General features: G+C 44.2%; 1 protein-coding gene across 1 annotated transcript; it reads left to right on the top strand.

Annotated features, from left to right (window-relative positions):
• The first annotated feature begins 6,647 nt into the window (after positions 1-6,647).
• Ptpdc1 (protein tyrosine phosphatase domain containing 1) lies at positions 6,648-23,797 on the top strand. The gene is made up of 9 exons (XM_055595273.1): positions 6,648-6,873; positions 7,259-7,430; positions 9,439-9,519; positions 9,757-9,875; positions 10,925-11,062; positions 13,391-14,604; positions 17,422-17,607; positions 20,290-20,400; positions 21,846-23,797. The coding sequence occupies exons 1-9, from the start codon at positions 6,648-6,650 to the stop codon at positions 21,963-21,965; spliced, it is 2,367 nt and encodes a 788-aa protein (XP_055451248.1). The 3' UTR covers positions 21,966-23,797.
• The last annotated feature ends 1,255 nt before the right edge of the window (positions 23,798-25,052 follow it).

The following is a 25,052-nucleotide window of genomic DNA, read 5'->3' as shown; positions in this document are numbered from 1 at the left end:
GCTGTCCTAGAACTCACTCTGTAGGCGAAGCTGGCCTTGAACTCACAAAGATCCTCTTGCCTGTACCTCCCTAGTGCTGGGATTAAAGGTGTGTACCATCATCACCCAGCTTGTATAGTTTTTTTTTAACTAACCCAAAAACGGGAAAAATAAACATTTATACTATCTGATATGATTTGTCTTTTCTATCCCACTAACTTCTGTAATTAACAGTGTCCCTTATTTCTTGTAGGTCTTATTACTGCCCTGGGTAACTTGCTTTAATGCAGAGAACTTAGGACCTCCTAAGCCTGCTACCCAACAAATTCTGTTTTTACTTATCTGAGAATGCCTGTATTTCTACTTCATTTTGGAAAGATGACTTTGTAAGATTTTTTAATTTAAGTGTTTTATTTTCAGCAATTCGAATATGTGCCTGTTTATTTTGGGCTTCCATTGTTCCTGGTAAGAAATTGGGGTTTTCTTGTAGTTGGTGAGAAAATGTTTCTCTTGAGATGCCCTGCAGACCTGTGTCTGTGTGAGGCATCTGCTTCACTGCCTGGAGCCTGCTGAGCTCCTCAGTGTGTTTATTCATGCTCTTAATTGCATCTGGGTTGTTTGAAGCCATTATTTCTTCACTTGCACGGTTTTCCCCTGCTATTTTATTTTCTCTCCTGGTACATTCTCTGTGTATATGTATGTATACTTGGTACTGGCCACATTTTATGGAGGCTTTGTTCATTTTTCTTCAGTCCTGTTCACTCTGTTCTTCCATGTATATAATTTCTGTCATCAAGTTCTCTAATTTCTGGATTTATGTCTGCTGTTGAGTTTCACAAGTACATGTATTTCCTTGTTTCTGTACTTCTGTGCATCTGAATTTCAGTTTGCTTATTTTAATACTTTTCTGAGTCTTTATTGATAACTCCTATCTGACTGGACATTATCACTCATTTTTTTCAGATTCTTACATAGCCCAAAGTAACTGTCAGTGTGCCATGTAGCCGGCAATGACCTTGAACTCCAGACTCTTGTTTCTCCCTGATTTAATGCCCCAAGATGCTGGCTGGTATGAGAATTGATGAGACCTTATTCATGAAGTCCGTTTTTGTCCATAGTTCGAAGCCTCACAGTAGCCTGTGGCCCAGGAAACAGCTACACTGGCATGACAGTGGTTTTAGTATGGCTTACTTTCTTGTCTTTCACAAATATTGCTTCCAGGCTGTCCCTTGCTATGAGAGTCTTGGTCTCTTTGTTAGTGAAAGCATATTCTGGAACCTCCGCACTCTGCAGTCTGGTTTAGCTTGAGCAGTGATAGTGTTGAGGTCAATCTTTTAGGTTTGCACTTCTCCATAAGATCACTTGTTCTCTCTGTCTGGCTAGCAGATATGTGGTTTATCTTGTTCTCATAAAGCTACAGGGTTCTTCTTACACCGTTAACACCGAAACTTTCAATACTGTCTTAAGCTTGACTTTCCCCATATATTGTTCCAGATGAAGATAGTTGCTTAGGAAGGGCCTTCACAGTCCTCTGCTACTGTTACTGTTGCTGTTTGTTTTAAGAGAAGATTTAGTCCTGGCTAAACTTGGCTTTGCAATCACCCTTCATCTCAGCCTCTTATGCACAGTTAGAGGCAAGATCCTCCATGTCTGCCTGAGTCCTCAGTCTGCTTCTCTCTAAAGCAGAGCCTCTTAGCCATGCTTCTGGAGCCTAGGGCAAGAACAGTTCTGTGACAGTAATGCTCCTGCTTTACAAGCAGAGCAAAGGCAAAGTGTCTGACTTCCATGGCTTTCCTGAGATGGGATGTTACACCTACAAATGAAGTAGAGCACGGGCAACTGGAGCTTTAATGAATACTCTCAGTGTGCTACACTGGAACTAGAAAAGACTAGTAAGGAAACTAAGGTGCCAAATAAATGCAAAGACTGTTAAGATGCGATGCAGTCAGACTTGATCTGCAGATTCAGCACAGTCCCTATTAAAATCTCCTAGGCATAGGGAAAGACATCCATCCAGACTGTAGGAAGACTCTCAAAAGACCTCCAAACAGGCAAAGTACTCTTGAAAATAACAAAACCGATTCTTTTCCTAATTTTAAACTTGCATGCAAAGCTACATTAATCAAAATGAAGACAAATACATGGTGTACTGTGTAGGCATAATGTTGTCGTGCACTACCCCCATGATCTGCTTGCAGTCCTTGTTCTGAGAACCTCCTGTCTAAACTTGGTTCCCCATTGTCCCCTAGTATGTCAGTAAAGCAGCTTAACCAGTCACTGAGCAGGGGAGAGACTAGGGATGGACCTCCTGCCAGCCAGGGGAGGAGAAGAGAGGGAGAGGAAGTGAGGACCTCAGCCATAGGCAGCAGTCCAGGAGACATCATGAGAAAGAGCAGCTGGAGCAGAGAAAGCCATAAAATGCAAATATCTCAGGGATTTTGGCAAAGAAGAAGCCAGACTAGCTTATAGGATTAGAACAGAGTATTGACTGCTCGGTATCGTGCCGTACAGTATTAAACAAATATAATAGAGTCCAGTCTCAGTAATTTGGGTGCTAGCCTGCTTAAGAGAAAACAGCAACACACAATTTTAAAACAAAGTCACTAACAGTAATAGAATGAAGAGCCCAAAAATAATCTCTGCATATGATTATCTTTTTCTTTAAAGAATTCTTTATTCTGTGTATTCATCATTCATGGAGGCCAGAAGACAACTTGTGCCCAGTGGTTCTCTTCCTATGCGGGTCCCAGGGATCAAACTGAGGTCATCGGGCCTGGTGTGGAAGTACCTTTACCTGCTGAGCCATCCATCTTCCAGCCTGTATTACTCAATTGTGGGGACTAGACTCAGAACCTCAAGTGTGCTAGGCAAATGCTCTGCCACTCAGCTACACTCCCAGCTCTCAGAGATTTTCAACAAGTGTGGCAAGACTCTTCAACATGGCAATGGCAGCCTTTTCAACAAAGGATAACAGAAACACTGGCTTATTCACATGCCAAAGAATGATGTTGGGGCCACGCCTTATGCCATTTACAAACATTAACCCAAAAGCCATGTTTTTACGTGACAGAATCAGAAAGCCATTTCAGTTCCCCTTTCATGTCTTACATAACATGGAAATATTTTAGTATGAGAATAATATTTTGCAGGGCCGCGCTTTCCACAGCCACTTAACAGGGGAAGAGGTTTTTTTTACAGAGCAAATCTGTAGCAAGTTACCAGGTACAAAGCCTGCTCATCATTGAGCGTCCTCCCTCCCCCTCGTTATTAGAATTTCTGTGCAGATCACCAGAACCAGCACTACTGTCACGACCTCGCTTACTCTAACAGCCAGCATGGTGTTTTCCTCCTCTGAAAGGCATTGTTCAAACAAGTGCACAGGAAAGAGCGGTCGGTTTTCTTCCCTTCATGCCCATAAACTCACAGGACACTGGGCTCAGCTTCTGTCTCCCCTCTCTCCATTTCCAGACATGCTACCGTTAGAAAAAAGAAGGCATGCTACAAGAAAAACCAGGAAAGCTATACCAGATCAAATCCACAGGACCATCCTGTGCCTCTGGACTCGTACCATCACTGCATTAGAAAGTGGAGGTGGCAGGGGCTTTGCCAGCTAAGATGCCTTTGCGTCCACTTTTCACAGCTATGCAGAACCAAGCTTAGAGTGACACTTTAGAAGAAAAATGAGGCATCACATACAAAATGCGTAATTATACATTCTCTTGATAAGCACGATGAAAACATGGCAATTAAGCAGTACCGAGTGAGTACTTGGCCTGTTCCCCTTTGATTGTTCCTGTAGGTGGTTCAAATCGCAAGTATCCCAAGCAGGCCTGGCGCTCCAAGGACTGGGCATTTTCTCTTGGGTTCAGGGTTTCAGTAATAAACCCTGTTCAGGTTGTTTTCTGTTCAGACAAACCCATGACAGGAAGCCTTCTAGGTGGTCCTGGGAGAGCGGAGGCCCACCCGCTCGTGTTCTTAGGTCCACACATGAGCCACGCACAGGAGGCTGACTGTTGTGCTGACTCTCCAGCTTTGTGTTCCTCTGCTGTGATAGGAGGCTCGCTTCCTGCATGCCGGCTAGCTATTCAGCTATTGGTCCAAAATGTTTGCTAGCGTTGAGTCTTTCTCTATCAGCACTAATTCTAATTTCCCCTCCACTGCCCCCCATAGAAGCACCCCTTGAACTTGAGTTGTTTTCAGATATCTAAAGACAGAACTCCAAGACTTTAACACATTTTTTAAGTTATTTTATATGCATTAGTGGTTTGCCTGCACGTGTGTCTGTGTGAGAGTGTCAAATTCTGGAGCTGCAGACAGTGGTCAGCTACCATATGGTGCTGGGATTTGAACTCAGGTCCTCTGGAAGAACAGTCAGTGCTCTTAACTGCTGAGCCATCCCTCCAGCCCAGACTTTCCTAATTTTAACTAAACCTTTTTGGCCTAGCATTCCTACCACAGTCGATTGTTTCTAGGCCTCTCGCTATAATTCTTCTGAGGCCCTTCTCTTCCTGTCACAGCTAAATCTTTACAAAAGCCCTGCTGACTATAACAGCCATCCCTGTTGCTGGCCATGTCAGCTAGGCCTCTTCCTCTGGTGTGCACTGAAACTTTTTCTTCCTGGGGTCTCCGATGACCCCTTTAAAGTAGGCTTTACAGTTCTATTTGCTGAGCAGTGCGGAACACAGGACCTTGAGTTTCAAGCGTTTAATAACATTTAGAGGATTGGTTTTCATCTTGAAGGAATCTCAGACCCACAGGAAAGTTATAGGTACAACGCAAAGATGGTTTTGTTTCTTGAACTTTTTGAGTTGCAGAAGTTATTGTTGAGGTAATACATAAACCATCCCTTCCTGAGCTTAGTCCACGTGAGTCTTCTACATCAGATTCCTGTGGAAGTTAGTACAGTTTGAAGCAGAGCCACTTTTGAGTTCCCTCTGAAGATAGCCTTCAGTGCCCGCTCTCTACCATCACTCCCTGGCTGGCACCTCCTCCCTGTTGCCTTAATATAACAGTGCCTGCAACAGAGCTTGCAGGGTCCTCACACTGCCTGTGCTTGGTTCCATGTGAAGCGTGACAGGTCTGCTGCTCTCCTCAGCTGGACTCCCAGCTTCACGGTGGCGTCACAGCGGCCCAGCCTTTGAAGTGTCCCCATTCACAGTTCCCATCCTTACCAGGCCACAGTGAGATTCCCGTACTTGTCCTTTTCAGTCTGTGTTGTGTGCTCAGAATCCAAGGACTCGCTCAGAAGTCCTCTCAGACCTGTCACCAGAGTAGCAAGTGCAGTTCTTAGGGCCTCCTGCTTTAGGTCCCCTTAGCCATCTTCCAGTATCTTCTACACTTTCCTCTCATGTAAACCCTTATGGAACTGCCCTCTACGGTTGATTGTAAGGGTCAAGTAGGCCTTGTCTAGAATATTTCTCAGGTCATTCTTTCTGGCAGAGTAACTGCTTTCTGAATTGAGGTGGGAGGGTGAGAATCCTTTTCCAGTTTTGTATGATACTATAGATAAAGTAGCAATTGGAGCATCAAATTAGGCTTCTCTGCCTCCATCTTGTTTCGCAAAAGTACATGATGGCAGGGATATGAGGGTGGAATGTTAAAAGCATTGATTAGAGCCCAATCTATAGCAGTAGTTACGCTTCCGTCCGCACACCACTGAAATGCCATTTGTGCAGCGAGCACAGGAGAGAAAGCGCGGGCACAGCCTGACATTAACGAGAGAGGAGGCGGACAATAAGTGCATTGCAGTTGTTGAGTTTCTGTTTTCTTTATATCCTTTATTCTCAAACTGCTGCCTCCCCCTCACCCCGTTCCTTTAAAAATGTGATACTTTAGTGCATTTTATTCAAATGCCTCCACTGAGACTTAGAAGCCGTTATTCTCCCATAGCAACGAAAAGCAGAGAACTTTGGAAAGGCATGGCTGCTCATGGTTACTCTCGCTCACACCTAAGCTGTTTCCAACAGCTTATAACTAAGAATCAGGTTTTCATTTCCGAAAGAAAAGAAAAAAAAAGAAAGAAAAAGAAACTGTCTTCGTAGCTCTAAAATGTCTTTTATTCCATCCAAGTGTTTCTTTGGTAGTTCTATCAAGAAAATACAGAAAGGCACCTTGTTCTGAAAAATTGAATGATCCTTTAATAATGTTGTAGGATCTAGCATATACCTCTGTATTACAATAAACTTTCTTTTCTATCCTATTTCAAAGAAAAGCAGGATTTTCTTTTAAAATACCTGGAGGCCAACTATGAAAAGCATAACAAAATTTAAACTTTTTGATGTGTATAAAAGACAGTATTTTATCATAAAAGCATTTTAAAATTCATTAAAGTGGTTTTAAAGTGATTCTCTGAGAAGCCAGATCTTTAAGTGCATTTGAGAAACAAAATAATCTAGATTTAAGAACAATCTACTTTAAATGCATCTTATTCTTCCCAGTATTTGAACAATTTGTCCAGAACACAATCCATTCCTGTAGGATTTTTGCCTGTTCAGATCTAAGTGGGAATCAGTAGTTTCTTTGTTGGTCACTATGGAAACGAGTCAGCCTATCCTGAGAGGCTCTTAGATCATACAGAACGATGCCTGTGTCTCAGTGTAGTTCCTCACCAAGCAAACCAGAGCTGGCTCCTGCCTGCCTCCAACTCTTGCCCGCCTGGAGCTGGTGCCATGCAGACACAGGACCCATCCCGCAGGCCCTCGGCTGTGCACTTCCTCACTGCCTTTCTGCAGGGCCGCCGGCACTCCACCTCTGACCCTGTCCTGAGGCTGCAGCAAGCCCGGCGTGGCTCTGGCTCTGCCACCAAGCTGCTGTCCTCATCTTCCCTCCAGGTGATGGTGGCTGTGTCTTCTGTCAACCGCACAGACGGGAGTCCCACTTTGCCGGAGAGAAAAAGTAAAACTCTTTCTTACAATCTCTGCCTTTTGTGTAAGGAATGTGTATCAGCTGTAGTTATGTCTGTACTTTTAGAAGGCTGATATTTAATTCTGTTTGTTTTTGCTCTGCTCATGGTAAGACTGAATGGATATGTCAGAGGAGATAAAAATGACGAAATGATTTGTGGATTTTTTTTTGTGATGTCATTAGTGTAGTTTTGGACAAAATTCACTCTCATTATCAATATAATATGTAGAAATACTGTGTGCGAAAGCTTTCTAAATGTTAGATGAAGGGATTTACACCCACTCATATAATCCTGAGGTAAAATGAAACTGTTTCCCATATTACCACACTATTGGGAGGATAGCGTCTTGACTCTTACCTTCCTTGTATATTCTAGAAAGTTCAGAACGCCCAACACCAAAATACACAAAGGTGGGCGAGCGTTTGCGGCACGTCATCCCCGGACACATGGCGTGCTCCATGGCGTGTGGTGGGAGAGCGTGTAAATATGAGAACCCAGCCCGCTGGAGTGAGCAGGAACAAGCTATTAAGGGCGTTTACTCATCCTGGTAAGTGTGGCCACAGGTCTTGCACAGCTGTGTGGAGTGAAAGAAGCAGGGATTCTGAGAGCCAGGAGGCGCAATGTAGGGGAGACATGGGCCTGGAATTCCAGACCTTGCACTCTTCCCTGGGTTTGCCAGTAGGCCAGCTGTGGGACACTGGCTCATTCAATCTTAGTTTCTCATTTGCAAACTGTAAATAACTAAGCCCAAAGCTTTTACATGAAATGAAATGACATGTATTAAGTATCTTAGGTTAATGGGTAATTTGATAGTTTTTACATTTCAGAAATTGCTGGACATAGTAAAAATGTGCACCTATAAGTTTGAGAAAAGTGTATGGTCTGTGTGTAATCCTCAGATTTGTACGGGTCAGCGTTCACAGCATTTGTATGTTATTATGAGGTATAATCTAGTCTTCCTTGACTGAAGTAGCACTGGCTGCCAGTTCAGCAGGCAACTCATAAGAGGATGGCATTGTTTCTCATGTGTAAGTGCAGTGAATTCTGAAGCCATACATACTTAATAACAATGAGCTGGTCAGGGGTGTGTTTCTGATCTGGAAAATATAGTGATGCATAATCCCAGCACCCAGGGAGCAGACACACATAGGTTTCTATGAGTGCAAGGCTAGCCTGGTTTTCATAGGGAGCTCCAGGCCAGCCTGGACTACACAGTGAGACCCTGTCTCAAAAGACTCAAACTCATATTTGAAGCATGCAGAAAATTAGAAGACTTTACTGTTTAAAGGAGAGTTGTACTTGTGATTTTTGTTATACAGCACGAATTCATTTGTTGACCGCCTTACTTGACTTGCTGTCTCTACTTTCTTCTGCTGGATTTCTTGGTATACCTGTGTGACACAGCCCAAGTCCTCTGTTGTTCTGTACACATCATATTCAAGTCTGACCCTCGTGGTGTGAGGAAACAAACGTTCCTGAGTCAGAGTCAGACAAGCAAATGTCTAATGTAGCATTGCTCCCAGGAACACTTGGCTCAGTTGTCAGCCAATCAGAGCTAGCCTTTACCATCGCTGCTGCTCTCACATCAGCTTCCATCTCACTAACAGCTGCTGAGTTTGGGGCATCTCAGCCTCCGGGAGTCCTTATTAAGTTTTGCACATTGCTCCTGACAGAAATATGTCTTTTGGATTCTGACCTGTCAGTCTCCTGGCTGTTACTCTGACATTCATATGAGCCACAACTTGTGATATCATTTACCTTTCATATCATTTACCAGCTTCCTGATGACAAATTTGAACAAAACAGAACAAAACTGGAGGTCTAACATGAGAACAGGCTTTTTATGGCCAACTGTTCTGACTCATTCTGTTTGTTCATTGATTCATTCGTAAATACTGATTTGATTGTAAGACAAGGAACTTTACTACTAGATGCTTTCAAATTATCACTCATTTTCATAAAACCTATGAGTTGTTAATGTCATTTTATTGGTAATCTAAAGAAATTAATTAATTTGCTTCCCAGATAGAAAGCAGAAACACAAAACAACATTTGAGGTCAGGCGCAATTGACTCTGGATCCCCCATACCTGTTTCTTAGCTAAATTACAGCACCTCAGTATTTGTAGCCACAGTCCAGGATTTGTGCTAAAGATTACTGTACACACACATCGTATTGAATTCTCACCCCAACCCTACGTATATCCGGCATCACTGCCCCACCTCACACTCAGGTAACTGCTGCCCGGTAACAGCCTTCCAGTTGTCCTCCATGTAGTTGACTGAGCACCGTGTCACAAGGCGAAGTTCCCTTTTATGCTCACTAGAATCTGGTGAGAGTCCTTGGAGACATTTTGTCAGAATCCATAAATGACTCAGGTCCTAGAATTCGCTCTCAGAGATTTAAGGAGCTAAGGGGTTTCTCAGAGTTCTGATTGTAGGTGGACTTCTGTAAGAATGTGGAAGTTGCTGAAGTCGTAGAGGAAAAAGTCACTCATCCTATACTGTAGAGTGTCCTGAGTTCTGTGCTTCTCACAGTGCTGTGCCCATCCTCAGGGTCACTGACAGCATCCTGGCCATGGCTCGCCCGTCCTCTGAGCTGCTGCAGAAATATCGCATCATCGAGCAGTTCCTCAGGTAAGTGCTGCATCAGCCAACACTGCAGCGAACAAGTTCAACGTGCTTTTCTTTCACTGACGATGGCAGCACGCGACAAGGATTTCGCTTACAAACAGGCAGTGAGGAGTTGATTCCCAAGAAACGCTGAAGAGCAATTAGAAATGTTTTAGTAATGCTAAAATTTTTGTTTGTTTGTTTTTGTTTTTTTTTTCACCACTCCAGGTTCTTCTAACTGATTGCTCTTTTTCTTTTCAGTCATGGCATAAAAACAATAATCAACCTTCAGCATCCTGGTGAGCATGCCAGCTGTGGGAACTCTCTGGAGCAAGAAAGTGGTTTCACTTACCTTCCTGAAGCTTTCATGGAGGCTGGCAGTAAGTTCCTTCCCATCCTGAATTATCCCACTCTGACAGGACAATACTTTTGTCTTCCAGGCTGTTAGGTAATACTTATCAATAGAATCTGCAGAGTAGGGTGGTTTCTAATTTGACTTTAAAGGATGCTAGCTCACTTTGATGTTGCTTTTGTGAGTTCAGGGTTTCTTTTCTCCAAGAGAGGGGCTGGGAGGAGACCCTGTAGTAAAAAGGCTTCCTTTCAGTTAGTGCCTGAACCATGTCAGACATGATGACCTCCTTTTGTCCTTACAGAGATTGTGCCACACAGCCTAGGCTTAGAGTTATTGGCTAGTCTGACATCACATAGCTTAAAGATTACAATGAGGATTGGAAGTTGAATAATTTTTGCCTTCCCAAGAACATGTGCTCATGGCTAGCCCACAGCTCATCATAGAAGTCTCCCCAGCATGGCTGTTCAAACCGGGCTGATGAGGATGAGCATGCGGTCTGGGGAAGTGTTCTTAAGGGGCTTATTTGTCTAGCTTTTTTTCCATCCTAAGTAGAAAATATGTGTATATTATATATAATTACAAAAATATGTATATATGTGTGTGTATCTAGCCATCTGTTAGCCTTTTAGAGAACTTCTGTTCTTAAACAAAAATACATATTTTTTGCCTCTGTCTTAATTTTTAATTTATAATTCTTTCCAGCTGAGTTTCAACAGAAAATGCATTAGGTAATACTAAATGTGCTTGTAAGAAATTTTAAGTTAAACTTAGTAGAAATATAAAAATCCTATTAGATGGGCATTGTGTTTCACACCCTTAATGCCAGCATTCAAGAAGCAGAGGCAGGAGGATCCCTGTGAGTTCAAGACCATCCTGGTTTGAATATAAAGCACCAGGCCAATCAGGGCTATAATGTGAGACCCTGTCTCAAAAAGCAAAAAACAACAACCAAAATGAAAGCCTCTATGATAGGCCTGCTCGTTCAGTGACGTCTCCATGCCTTGAAACTCATTTTTTCTACTGTCCTTGCAAGTATGCATGTTAATTTTTGCTTTTCTTTTTCCTTTCACTGTGTAGTTTATTTCTACAACTTCGGGTGGAAGGATTATGGTGTGGCATCTCTTACCTCCATCTTAGACATGGTAAAGGTGATGACGTTTGCCTTACAGGAAGGAAAAGTAGCTGTCCACTGCCATGCAGGGCTGGGACGAACAGGTGAGTTCTAGGAAGTCATATTATTGTCCTATGGTTATAATAAATGAGGTAGGAATAAGATTTTATAATTCTAAAGATAAATAACATAACAAAAATTTTAAATTAAAGAAATAAAAGATATTGAAGTCTCTTAAGCCTGTATAATAACCATGTATTAATAAGAGTATTTCAGAATAATTTAGCGCCGAAAACTCATCATGTTTAAAGCATGTTTCTAAAACTACTTATTTAAATGGAGCACTTCATTTTAATAAATGGCACTTATTTATCTAATAAATAAATGAAGTATTATTTCTCATAAGTATTGATTTTATTTATGTCTATGAGTGTTTGCCTGCACGTGTGTCTGCATCATGCGAATTTTTGGTGCCTACTGAGGTCAGGAGAGGTGTCCGAGTCTCCTGAGGCTACAACCACAGACCATCGTGAGCACCAGGTAGCAGCAGGAACCCTTTGCAAGAGCAGCAAATGCTCTTAGCCACCCAGCCATCTCTCCAGCTCCCCAACTATTTTTCTTAACTGAAAGAATAACTATAAAAGCAAGTACTGTTGGCCTTCTATGTTCTAAGTGTTTTCCATTTGCTATCTTTGAACTTGTTAGCAACAGTAGGAGTTGGATAGACTGCAGTTTAAGAAGAATGAAGTAATTTGGCACATGTAGTGAATGGTAGGGTCAGTGTGACATGTGTGGTTGACTGGCTCCATCCTTCCTGTGCTGTCTACTTTGACATGTGTAAGGACTGCGTACATGAAGGTGACCATTTGCATGTCAAGTTCTATGTAAAAGCCAGTGGTTTTATGTAAACACCCAGCAAACAATATTACATTGCTGGTCTGATAGCAAAAATGAAGGGCATGGGGTCGAGAGCTTCACTGTCATCTGATTTAGCCAGCCAGTGTATCTTCCCTGCCATGGGATTTCCTCCCTGCATAAAAACATCCTAGGCTAGTATTCAACTTATGCAAACCAATGCTTGCATAAAACTCTTAGGATAGAGCCAAAATGTCTCTGTTCCTAGACATTGCATGTTATACCTCTGCAGGTACTTATCTTTATACTAGAGACCTGCTGTGTCCTCATGAGAAAGCTGTCTTATACTCACTGAGAACTGGAGGACCGGCAGTTCTCGGCGGTTCTGATTATCATGTATAATTAGATGTCCATAAGTCATGAATTGTGTGGGTGTCTATGACTTGCCTTTTACAGTACGATTTGTTAGCTGCTGTATTATAAGTAACTGGTTATGAATTCTTACCAATAAGTAACTAATGAAAGTAGCAGTCATTATTCTGTTACAGCTGACATCCTTAATAGTATTTGCCTATGTCAGGGAGTTATGTCATGGTCCGGAGAAAAATACAGATTAATGTAGGCATAGTTTGGAAGAAATTTCAGGCAGAGAAGTATTCTATGACTGTAGATGATGCCCAGATCATAACCTTTCCAACCTGGGAGAGGGGTCAGCAAGAATGTCCTGGCAGAGGGTGGCAAAGATGACAGAGCAGGAATTCCAGGTGCAGAGTGAGTGATGGATTGGATGGAAACATCAAGAGCTGTTGACCAGGAACACAGAATCAGGATTTGGCTTCCTTCTGTTTTCCTTCTATACCAGAAGGGCTAGAGTGGATCGGTAGCACACTCGTTATGCCCCTCCTCCCTTCTGCACTCCTTTACCTGCCAGCTGTGTCTATCCCACCTCTGGGATGCAAAGCTGATTCAGTCACATGAAGGAACTGCCACAGACACGTGTTAAAGTCTCTGCAGTCATAATGCTGAAGGTCGGGTGGTAGGGTGCTTGCCCAGTGTACATGAGGCCCTGGATTTGCTACTCAGGATTACACAGAGCCAGCCTTTTGGCGTACACTTTTAATGCTAGCACTTGGAAGGTGGAGGCCAGGGCATCATTACTTCAAGGTAATCCTTGCCTGGATACAGAGTTTAAGGCCAGCCTAGATTATATGAGCTCCAGTAGGAAAAAAAACAGCAACAAAAAACTGGCAGGTGGGGCTGGAGAGATAGCTCAGCAGTTAAGAGCACTGGCTGCTCTTCTAGAGGTCCTGAGTTCAATTCCCAGAAACTACATTGTGGCTTGTGACCATCTGTAATGGGATTGATGCTTTCTTCTGTCATTCAGGTGTACATGCAGATAGAGCACTCATATACATAAATAAATGGATCTTTTTAAAAACTGGCTGGTATCATTACTGCCCTTCAGATTTGTTCGTGCTTACATGATTTTGTAACAATATTGAAGTTTTAAATCATCAAAGACTGAAACATGATACATTACTGAGCCTTTTCTCATACAAATACTCTTTACCATTTAGGTGTTTTAATTGCATGTTATTTAGTTTTTGCAACAAGAATGACTGCTGACCAAGCAATTATATTTGTGAGGGCAAAACGCCCCAATTCCATTCAGACCAGAGGACAGCTGCTCTGTGTCCGGGAATTCACTCAGTTTCTGGCTCCACTCCGTAATATTTTCTCTTGCTGTGACCCCAAAGCACATGCTGTTACCTTAGCCCAGTACCTGATTCGCCAGCGCCATCTGCTCCATGGCTACGAAGCGCGACTTCTGAAGTACGTGCCAAAGATCATCCACCTAGTGTGCAAGCTGCTGCTTGACCTGGCTGAGAACAGGCCAGTAGTGGTGAGGAGCATGGTAGAAGGACCTGAACTCTCCGCAGAGATCGAAAAGACTGTGTCTGAGATGGTCACGATGCAACTAGATCAAAAGTTACTGAGGCAGAACAGCGATGTGCCTGACCCGTTCAACCCCACTGCAGTGGAGGCCGAGTTTGAGAACCAGGGTGTGATTCTTTCCAATGAGCCCGAGTTTGACCCCCTCTGGAAGAGGAGGAATGCTGAGTGTCTTCAGCCTCTGACTCATCTGAAAAGGCAGCTCAGCTACAGTGACTCAGATTTAAAGAGAGTCAAAGCTATCCTGGAGCAAGGGGAGACGCCTTGGACAGTGCCTGCAGAGGACTTGCAGGACCACAGCCTTCATCAGAAGCCCACCAGCCCTTGTTACATACCTCCGACTCCGGAGCTAGGTTTAGAGAAGGATGCCTTGGTTCACAGTACATTTTCTTTCTGGACTCAGTCAAAGTGTGGAGGCTTGGAAGGATTCAACGATGATGGATCACCACTCTTTTATAAGAAGGACATTCCAAAGGAAGTGCAGCGGAGCAGGACCTTCTCTGTGGGAATTTCTTGTTCTGACAATCCTGGAGAACCAGTGCCACCCAGCTTTGCTAGTCTCCACAAGGATCCAGAGCAAATCACGCACTGTGGGTGTGAAACTCCTGGTGGTTGCATTCCAGGCAGCCTTCTCAACTGTGGCTCCAATCCTAAGGCGCAGTTCCCCCCCAGACAGGAAACTCAAGACAGCACATACCTGTCTGAGGCAATGCCGTATGCTGGCCTGCAGTCTGAACTGAGTGCCGACGCAAGGAGAATACTGGCAGCCAAAGCCCTGGCAAACGTGAAGGAGTTTGTAGAAAAGGATGAAGTGAAAAGAAAAGTGGAAATGTGGCAGGTATTTATTTCATTTAGAGAGAGAGAGAGAGAGAGAGAGAGTGAATTTTAAATTTTAACTCCTCCTTTGTGTTTTGCTTTCAGCGGGAAGACAGTCTTTAGCTGTAGTTGCTTTGCTTGGGATGAACACCTTGTCTAAAGAAAAGGTGGGAACAGAGCCTGCCCCAGCACAGGACTGACTTGGGCTTTTGGAGAAATCCTGAATTGGCAGCCATACTCTTCTGTGGATTACTTGAGAGATTTTATTTACTTTTCGTTGTTAATTATGTCTATTTTTGTGGGGGCGGGTATGTACAGACACGTAGGTGCCCCTAGAGACAGGAAGACAGTGTTTTATATCCCTGGAGCTGAAGTTACAGACATTCAGAAGACATCTGGTATAGGTGCTGGGAGCTGAACCCAAGTTCTCCTAGCTGCGAGCCAGTTCTTCAGATCGTGCTGTTAAAGTAATCACTGCTCTTCCATATTATTTCATTCATTGAGCCAAGGAGCTGGGGTATCTTCAGAGGCAGAAAATGAACTTTAGAGCTCATGCCAACTTACAGTATTGGCAGAGAGAATAAACTGAATAAACGCTCTTCTGAATTAGAGTACTTAGTTAATGAAACTCAAACATTGTTTTCCTTCCAAATACATTTTCTATATTCCCCACTATAAACTGGAAAAAACTTATCCAGTCAACAAATATTTCCCATGCATTACTGTATGTTGCAAGTTAGCAAGTAAGAAATTTTGTGTTAAGAATGTCATGATGCCACTCCTGGGTCACCCAGGTGCCCACATGAGCTGATAAAGATGGGCTTGGGCCAGGCGCTGTTGGCCATACCTTTAGTCAAAGCAGTTGAAGCAAGAGCAGTCAAATCTTTGCAAGTTCAAGGCCAGCCTGGTCTATATAGGGAGTTCTAGGACAGCCAGGGCTTCATAGAGACCCTGCCTTAAACAACAACCGAAAGATGCAGGTTTGGTTTGGGTCAGGCTGTTTCGTCATATAGCATGTATAAAAGCATTTTCCGGAGTCACAAACCTTTTACCTTCTTTGCGAACTTTGAGTAACTAAAAGAGCCAGTTGTACTCTGGGAAAAGGTAAAACAAATGTGACTTGAATAGTGTGGCGCTGTGTGTGCCTGTGCTAAGCCCTTGCACGAATGTGCCATGTGCTTGTCATGGTAACCCTAGATGGGTGGACTATGGACCTTTCTTATGTTTCTGAGTGCAGTGCCACAGTGAGGAAACTAAGGACTCCAGAGGTCATGTGGCTCACTTGAGCCATGGTTCATGTGGCAGAGCTAGAATCCAGTTAGTAAAGTCAGTGCTCCCCATAGTTCTGTGTTAGTGGGAAGCTCCAGCGAGCGTCATGGTGCAGTATTCATTTCATCAAGACAGTCTTTGCTCTGCCCAGTTTATCTCCTCTTGTGTCTGTAAGGTTAAAGAAAAAGCTGTTCTGTTCTATACGCAATATGTGAGATAGGCAGAAATATAGACAACCCCAAGTATGGGCTTATTTATAAGAGAAAGAAAAGCCCAGCATGGGAGGGGCCTTGTGCCATGGCCCATGCGGTAAAGCAAGCTAGCGGAATACTCCCCATTTTCAAGCATTGAGCTATGCACAAGGTATTGTATTCCCCTTAGTGGTGACGATGTGTGAGGAGCCTCCCTGGGAGGTTGCTCTGAAAGTTAGAAATGTGTCACCACTTCTATCAAATTACAGAACATGCTATAAGTATTTGCTGGGCGGCTAATGAATGTTAATAACCATGTTTTTACTAATGTTTTGACAATTGAAATTTTTTATGGATTACCAAAACATAAATCTGATTCTGCCAGATTTTTTTGTTTTTGTTTGTTTGTTTGTTTGTTTGTTTTTTGAGAAAGGGTTTCTCTGAATTGGCCATCCTGAACTTACTTTGTAGACCAGGCTGGCCTTGAACTCAGAGATCCACCTGCCTCTGCCTCCCCGAGTGCTGGGATTACAGGCGTGTGCCACTGTGCCCAGTCCCTGTCAAGAATTTCTTAACTCATTTTTGTAAAATGGAGTCTTAGACTCTCGTGTGAGGCTGGCAGTATGATTCATTAGAGACAAATGCCTCCAAGCTTGAGTCTGTTCTCCTGGACCACATAATAGAGAGAGAAAACCAGCTCCACAAAGTGGTCTTCCGGCCTCCACACACACATGCTGGTGGTATACCCATACACGCACACATACACAGGTACATACATGAATACACGCAAGTAATTAAACTCATGTTCAAATTGTCTGCAGAGATTTGGGAGTGTTCCCAAGGCTTCCTACTTGTTTTTAACTTCCCAGATCTCAGCGTGCCGACTTGGTACTTGGTTGGTCTATAGGATTCTAAAAGGCACTTGGAAAAACACACACCATATTTACCAACTTTAATGCAATTTTCTGTGTGTGTGTGTGTGTGTGTGTGTGTGTGTGTGTGTGTGTGTGTACTTTGAAGTTTTGGTTAAAAGGTTTAGCTGCGATACCAGATTAACTTATAAATGATCTCCTAGTTTTAATCTACCATTCTATCTCATTTGCAGTCGGAAATTCTGCTTTGTTTACCAGATGCTGGAGAAAGAAGACTCCGTCTTGAACTGCTTCTCTGGTCTCTGAATCAGAGGCTGCAGGGGCCCTTCCTCCGGAGTTAGCTGGCCCTGCTGTGGCAGGGATGACGCTGGGCTTGGGGAAGCTCCTGCCCAGAGCCTCGGCCCTGGGGAAGGTCCAGGCTGCACCCCGGAGCCCAGCCTTTACTCTTCAGCCGCTGGTGGATCCCTGCCAGGGGCCCATGTTCATCTCTCTCTCCTTCCTTTGTAGAAAGAGCTCAATTCCCGAGAGGGAGCTTGGGAAAGGATATGTGGTGAGAGAGACCCTTTCATCTTGTGCAGTTTGATGTGGTCTTGGGTTGAGCAACTGAAAGAGCCTGTAATCACCAAAGAGGATGTGGACATGTTGGTTGACAGACAAGCAGATGCTGGTGACGCCCTGTTTTTACTAGAGAAGGTAAAGCAGCAATTGGACCAGCTAATGAATTCAATTAAGGCCCTCAATATAAGTTTCACGCATGTGCAAACAAAGCTATTACCAAAAGAATGAATTGTTTACGTAGGTCTAATTAAGTGGGTTTTCTTTTCTCTTTTATCCTAATTTTGTGTGTTTGGTCTGTGTGTTTGTATGAGAGTGCAATGCTCAGGGAGGACAGGAGAGGGCATCCAAGTCCCGGAGTGCTGAAATTGCAGGCCTTTGTGAGCCACCTGTGTGGGTCCTCTGCAAGAGCGAGGCTTGTTCCTGACCACTGAGCCATCTCTCCACTCCCCTAAGAGAAGAGATTGGGGCTGGGGCTGTAGCTCAGCGGCAGAAGACTAGCCCAGTGTATGCAAGGGCCCAGGTTTGATCTGCAGCAAAACTGATACGCAACATATGAATTTAGAAAATACAGAAATGGCAGTGAGTGCTTGTAATCTCAGCACTCAGGAGGTAGAGGTAGGATTACAGGTTGGAAGCCAACCTGGACTACAGCTGGATTCAAGGACATCTTCTAGTACACAGTAAGAATGTCTTAATAATAATAATAATAATAATAATAACAACCACCAAGCTGGGAAGCAGCTCCACAGTAGGTCATTTGAGTAGCATGTACAGGGGCCCTGGTTTGATGCCCACCCCTCAAAGGAAGATATCCATGCCCTGGGAGACTGAGGTGACCACACTTTCAGGGACTGTTTCTGCAGTGTACATCCTGGAGAGTCACATGAAATTCTTCCAATCTTTCCTTTTTAATCTTTTCAACATACATTTTAACATAGTAAATGTCATTGAATTTTAGATTTTTATTTTGGCTGGAAAGTATGGTATTTTTCCAGCTGTGGTAGTGCACACCTTTAATTCCAGCACTCAGGAGTCAGAGGCTCTGTGAGTTTGAGAACAGCCTGGTCTACGTAGTGATTTTTAGGCCAGCAGGGCCACGTAGTGAGACCTTGTCCCCCCAAAAACAAACCAAACAAAAAGAAATGGTTTTTCCATAAATAGAGGAGCATCTCAGACAGTGTGAGGCCAAAGTGGGATTGTATCATAACTAACCACCTTTTCAGAGTGTTTGTTTTCACTCACTGTGAGCATGGATCTGTAAAAACTAAAAAGCAGATTGAAATGTGCACTCCATAGAATGGCTAAAAAGGAAGGGGTGTGTATGTGTGTATGAGTCTATATAACTTACTTATTTATGTATGAAGTAAAAAAGAATATCAGGAGCCATAATCTGCTTCTGGTTTTGCCATCAGGGAAGGATGCTATGGATGTAGAAAGAGGCAAATTATTTTTCATTATACCTTCTAGTATACAACTTAGCTTTTTTGTGTGTGGAGGGGTGAGGTGTTTGTTTGTTTGTTTGTTTGGGTTTTTCGTTGTTTGGTTTTTTGGAGGTGTTTTGTTTTGTTTTGTTTTCAGGACAGGGTTTCCCTGTGTAGCCTTGGCTGTCCTGGAGTTGCTTTATAGATCAGGCTGGCCTCAAACTCACAGCGATCTGCCTGTGTCTGCCCACAAACTACAGACACAGTACGTTCACAAACGCACATGTGGGAAATCTCCTCACATACATGTATATCAAGACATAACACACAGTGTTATCTGTGTCTGCTTGCTCACTCACATGAGCACACATTTGTACATACATGTGAAGATCTAAGGTCGGTGTCACCTTGTGTATTTGGCTAGGCTGGCTAGCCAGCTTGCTCTAGGATTCCCACTAGGCTTTTTCCAATTCCAGTCTTCAGGCTTCATAGCCTCAAATTCCAGAGATGAACAGGAGGTGGTAGATAAGGCAGGAGATTAACTCTGCTGGGCAGCTGTGGACAGCTGCTTCAGGAAGTAACCCCAGTTTCCCCTCTGTCCATCTTGATAGTGCTTGCAGAAGAAGGACTCCTTTTACAGACAGGGCAAGCTAGAAGCTTGCTCCAGGCTTATGGCCAGCATCTAAGCAGGACTCAGACTTGGTTTTTACTGGCAAAGCTCTTGTCATGTCAGGCTATCAGTGACGATAATCTGTGTTCAAAGGCTTTACTATATTTCAGATTATTCTCTTAGAATAAATTTTCAGAAGAGATGTTAGTACTGGGTCTCAGTGAGCCCCCCCCACACATCTTTAATGTACATGTTGTTCACAGTGATGAGCTTTTTTCTTGGCTGAGGCAGACAGCCCCTAGCATTCACGCAGCGGACCCTTCTTCCCAAGTCTGCCCTACTCCACTCAGGCCTCCAGCTGCCTCCTTATGTTTGAGCTGTTGCTGGAGGCTTCGTCTGTCTGCCCGCCTCCCCAGATAGCAATGACCTGGGCATACAGTACTGACTGCTGGCACTCGAGTGAGCTGTACTCCCGGACTGCAGCATCAGCTGGCCACGCTGAACTGATCACATTCGTAGCAGCAGGAAAGAAAGGTTCCTGCAGTGCACTGCAGGAGAAGCATGTGGCTAAAGCCACACCAGTCTTCAGCTTTCCCTGACCCTGGCTTTGTGACAAAGCCGCTAGCTCAGACCCAGCTCTGGACACTTTCCGTAGTGTATTAATACAGAACAGTGAACACGTGACAGAGTGCTTGGAGTACTAGCTCATAGCCAGCAGCTCACTGGATGCTTATTTGAGTGGATTTCTTGAGATAACTTTCTTCTATTTCTGGGGAAACAAAACAGGGGCAGCACCAGACCATCTTGTGTGTGCTGCACTGCATAGTAAGCCTGCAGACGCTCCCTGTGGAAGTGGAGGATGCTTGCCTTTCACACGCCGTCAAAGCTTTCACCAAGGTGAGCCCTGTACCCTTTGCAGCAGGCACACCACCTCTGTACGTCTGCGACCCACACCGGACCTTCCCTCCTCCAGTAAAGCTTTCATCTGTTGCCCTGTAATGCAAATGTGTTTTATAAGTAGTTCCAGAGTTGCCAACCGTGATGTCAAGACAAAGCTGACCTGTCACATTGTGGGAACAAAGAGCTTTTTATATGGGCAAAGAGAGAAACAGCTGGGCATTGAACACGTCTTTTTAAATCCTGTTCCTCAAAGGAGTCAGGGGTATCTGCATGTCCAGCCAGTTCCACCTTGGGTTTAAACAAGAATCATCTAAACAGAGTTAGATGTCCAAAACTGTCAGGTCGGTACCCGCAGAAATACAAAACACATGCTTCAAGGAGAAAGGCAGTTGTTTGTTTCTGACCCATGGCGCCGTGGACGGGACACTGACAGAGAAGCAGATCAGCATCTGGGACCCCTGCGCTGCTTATGGCGTGAGCAGCCTGGCCCTCTTAGAACTTGCCCCAAAGGAGCGACTGTGAAGGGAAGAAGCTGGGTCCAGAACCCTGGCTCCTTCTCTGTCAGATGTACCTTACTCTGGGAATAGTGTGGGGTTCTCTGTCCTGTCGCCATCGTTCCTCAGCGGAGAATGACAAGCATGGCAAAGGCCCCAAATGTGAACGGTGCCTTCCCAACAGGAGAGGGGACCTTCAGTCTCACTGAGGTTTTTATATGTACAAAGCACTCACAGGTGCTAGATTTCATTTCAACTCCCAGAAATCTTAAGGCAGTGGGTGTTGAGTTTTATATTTTCACATGAGGAAATTGAAGCCCACAGCCTGGTGGTTCTCAACCTGTGGGTCAGATATTTATATTACGATTCATAACAGTAGCAAAATTATAGTTAAGAAGTAGCAGTGAGATAATTTTATGGCTGGGGTCCCCACAACATGAGGACTTTATGAAAGGGTGGCAGTGTTAGGAAGGTTGAGAGCCACTGCCACAGCCATTAGATAAAAGACGGAGCTACACAGCCTCAGGAAAGCCACGTGGTGTTCAGGTCTTCAGACTGTAGTCCAGGGTGCCCTAGGGCTTCTGAAGGTGACCTGTAATCGCTGGTGGGCTTCCTTCAAAAGGGAACTTCGAGGCAGCAGCGGTGGCTAGTCTCTGAGCTTCGCGCTCACCGCTGACCTCCCTGATGGCCTGCTGCTTGGACTGTTTGAAATCTAGGCTCTAGACTGTATGAGTGTTCACTCAAAGGCTTGGGATTGGCGTGGTTGACAGCTCCAACATAGTCTCTCAGCTAACATGTATAAACCTATCATATGTGCTTTTTAACCATATGTAGTTTTACATAAATCTTTATTGTTTTTTTCCCCAAATACTTCTTTTCTTTGTAAATAGAAACTGGTTTAATTTTTTTGCTACAGTGTCTTAAACAGAAATTTTTCTTTCTCATCAGGTTAATTTTGATTCTGAAAATGGACCAATAGTTTACAACACCCTGAAGAAAATATTTAAGCACACATTGGAAGAAAAGAGAAAAATGGCAAAAGACAGCCCTAAGCCTGGCCTCTCCTGAAGCCTTCTTCTCTGGACAAGTATCTGCCTAAGGGTCCATCCCGCCAAAGGGTGGCACTTCTGTCCCCTCGTGGACGTGGCCTGCCGCACTGGCCTTCCTCGCCACACTCCATTGTCAACGCTGTGTCTTTTGTGCTGAAATGGTGGCTCTTCTTTTGGAGTAGTTATTTATTTTAAAATATCTTTGAGCTGTGTCTTGAAAAATTGCCATAAAGTTGGTGCCACTTTTATTTATTTACTGAAATAATATTGTTGTGTTTGAAATTTTAAGTATGTTATATTTGTGTCCTTATTCTTCTTGACATTTTGGAGGAAAAAAAAAAACACAATTCTTTCTTCTAAAACAATTATTTTCTTGACAGAACTCTTTCTGGAGTTTTTACCAAATAGATTATTTTAGTAGTAAAACCTCACAATGTAGCCCCCAAGATATATATATGTACGCCCTCCCTCAGAGATACGACCTAAGAAAGTCACCAAGTGTCTTAAATGGTTTTATATTTGTTAACTAAAAAGGATATTAATACATTTTAAAGGAGTTTTAAAGACTTTGAGACTTTGTTTTCTTTTTTTACAGATGTGGCAAAGGCTTTCAAAGTACATTGTTTTTTTAGCAATTCAGTTCACTGTAATAGACTGACTGGAGTGGTTGGAATTTTATACTTTGTAGAAAGTAGCCTTGCTCTTGTCAGGCCTCCAGACAATCTCTCCCTTGGCTGTCAGGGGAGGGAGCAGCTCAACCCAGAAGCCTTATTCTGCTTCCCCAGCCTGCTGCTGAGCCAGTTCACTGCTTTACAGAAAAAAATGGACCAGACATGGCCAGTATGGGCAGTTGCTAGGGAGCAGAACTGGCCTTTGTCCTCCCAGGAACTGCGCAGAAGGGACAGTAGTGCTGAGCGAAGGCTCCTTGCCGGCCCTGCTCTCTTGGGGGCGGTGTGGTCATTCTGCACAGGAAGCTTAGAGCTGGAGTAAGTCAGGCAAGGCGCTGTCTGTTCCAGGGTCCCTGGCTTTGCTGCCTGGTCTGCGTCCCCACCCCCACCTCCAGCCCCAAAGCTGCCCTTTTACAAACCCACTTGCCGTGGCCTCTCACGCTAGCTGCTTTTTTGATGTGAGGATTATAATTTTTAAATTGAATTCAACCCCATGTTCCATTCACCCTAACTGGCTTCAAATAAGAACAGATGACTGCTCAAACTTTTCCTTCAGATTAAACTATTAGTCAGTAATTGGGGCCTTAACTTATTTAAATTAAATTAATGTACAGGAGTAGCAGAACCCATGCCATAGTAGTTTTCTTTAGAAAGGTGATAACTAGACCAATCCAAACTAAAGAAGTCACTCTTTGATTCTCAGAAGTTTAGAAAGATGCAACAAATGAAATTTCTCTAATTCATGCATTTCCAAATTATAGTCTAGTATATTAAAAACTCTTTTAATCACTAGTCTCACCAACTCTGATGGCCAAGGGTAAGTGCCATTTTCTTCACTCTGAAATTTCTTCCTGGGAATGAGATGTAATAGTTGTTAAGGAGCCGGCTTACCCAGTGTTGAAATACCTTCTTAAGTGCCTCATGGGAGGCGCTTGCGTTCTGTCTCCTATGCACACTCTAAAAGCTGATGTTCAAGGACAATGCTCGTCTTCATCTCTATCAGCCTTGAATGGGCAAGTGACACCATGGACACAACTTCGCCACCCTCCCTCGTCAAAGCCAGCTGTGCCTGTGCACCTGGAACACCTGTTTTAAGCTCTAGAATAGTCCCGTGGTGACACCGCTTGCATGTCAGCTCTGTGCAGGTGTTGTATTTATCTGAATAAAAGTTAAAAGAACCAACCACTGACCCGGTCTTGTGGTCCTTCAGTAGAGGGCTCCTGGGCTTGTGCATGCTCGGTGATGCCGGTGAGGGTTTGCTCTCAACCGAGTCGGCAGCCCGTTGAGCGAGCCGAACCCACCTCCAGTTGCAGAGTAGCTTCTAAGAGGGATGGTTAAAAAAAAAAAAAATCCAGGTGGACAAGATTCTAGCCTTCCTCTTTGTAAATGAGTCAAGAGTTCTTTCTAGCCAGAAGGATGAAAATTTCACATATTGGAGAAGGTTGCAAATGCTGCGTAAGAAAAAGCAGTTGAGAACACAGCATACTGAGTGTTCCTCACCATGCACAGGAACGCCACCCTCCCCGAAGCACTGTGAAGAGCACGCAGACACCAAGGAAGGAAGGCACCACATTAGGCACTCTCCCCGCTTAGCACTGCCGCCTGCAGGCTCTTGACCTTCCCGGTCTCAAGTCCTCTATGACACCAGAGCCCCCTCGAGTGCTGGATTCCATTAGAGAGGGGCTATTTCCCATATTAAAGTAGAAATCGCTCAGACCTCCACCCAGCATACCACGGCCATGATGCGAAGCGGGTGGTCCTTGCCACTGCCAGTTTCCCTGCTTCCAACCCTGGCCAACTGCCCTCTGGAGAGAATTGCTGCTTCTGCTGCAGAATGTGTTTTGTCTGTTTGTATAACCCGGATTCTGTGCTGGTTTACTCAGTCATATCTTCAGCCAGCTTCCCAGCGTGATGTGACCATACCATGTTTCAGGCACAGATAAGGTGCAGAGGGCAGAGGCTGGCGCTTCCAGGACCCTGTGCCAGTTCACAATGAATTGTGCAGAGACACAGGGATGGTTAGGAGAGAGGTGGTTTCTTGGGGATATACAGTAGGGCCTGGAGGCGTGCCATACCTCCCCTGTGGCCTGGCTTCCAGAGGGCAAGAAGGTGAGAAGGGCCAGTAAGATTGAACTACCCTGACACCTCTTGTAATTAAGTCTTATGTATCCCCAGTGACTCATGCTTACTTAGCTCATTACTTACGTAACCTAACCATTAGGTTGCAGTTTGTCTCTGGGTTTGTTCTCCTGATGAATGGACAGATAGGTGCGGGGGGCGGGAGGGGGGGAGATTCCAGCATTCCTGGACGGCTTTGAACTCTGCCTTGCTGAGGATACACTTCCAGTGACCCTGCCTTCACCTCTGTCATCGAAAGAGACAGCTCCCACCTCAAAGGAATGAAAGATATGGTTTCTCCTGGAGCGTTTATGAGGGAC

This window comes from Psammomys obesus, unplaced genomic scaffold (assembly GCF_907164565.1).
Source record: "Psammomys obesus unplaced genomic scaffold, mPsaObe1.curated_primary_1811, whole genome shotgun sequence".
Classification (NCBI taxonomy): Eukaryota; Metazoa; Chordata; class Mammalia; order Rodentia; family Muridae; genus Psammomys; species Psammomys obesus.
This window is presented reverse-complemented; position numbering and strand designations above follow the sequence as displayed.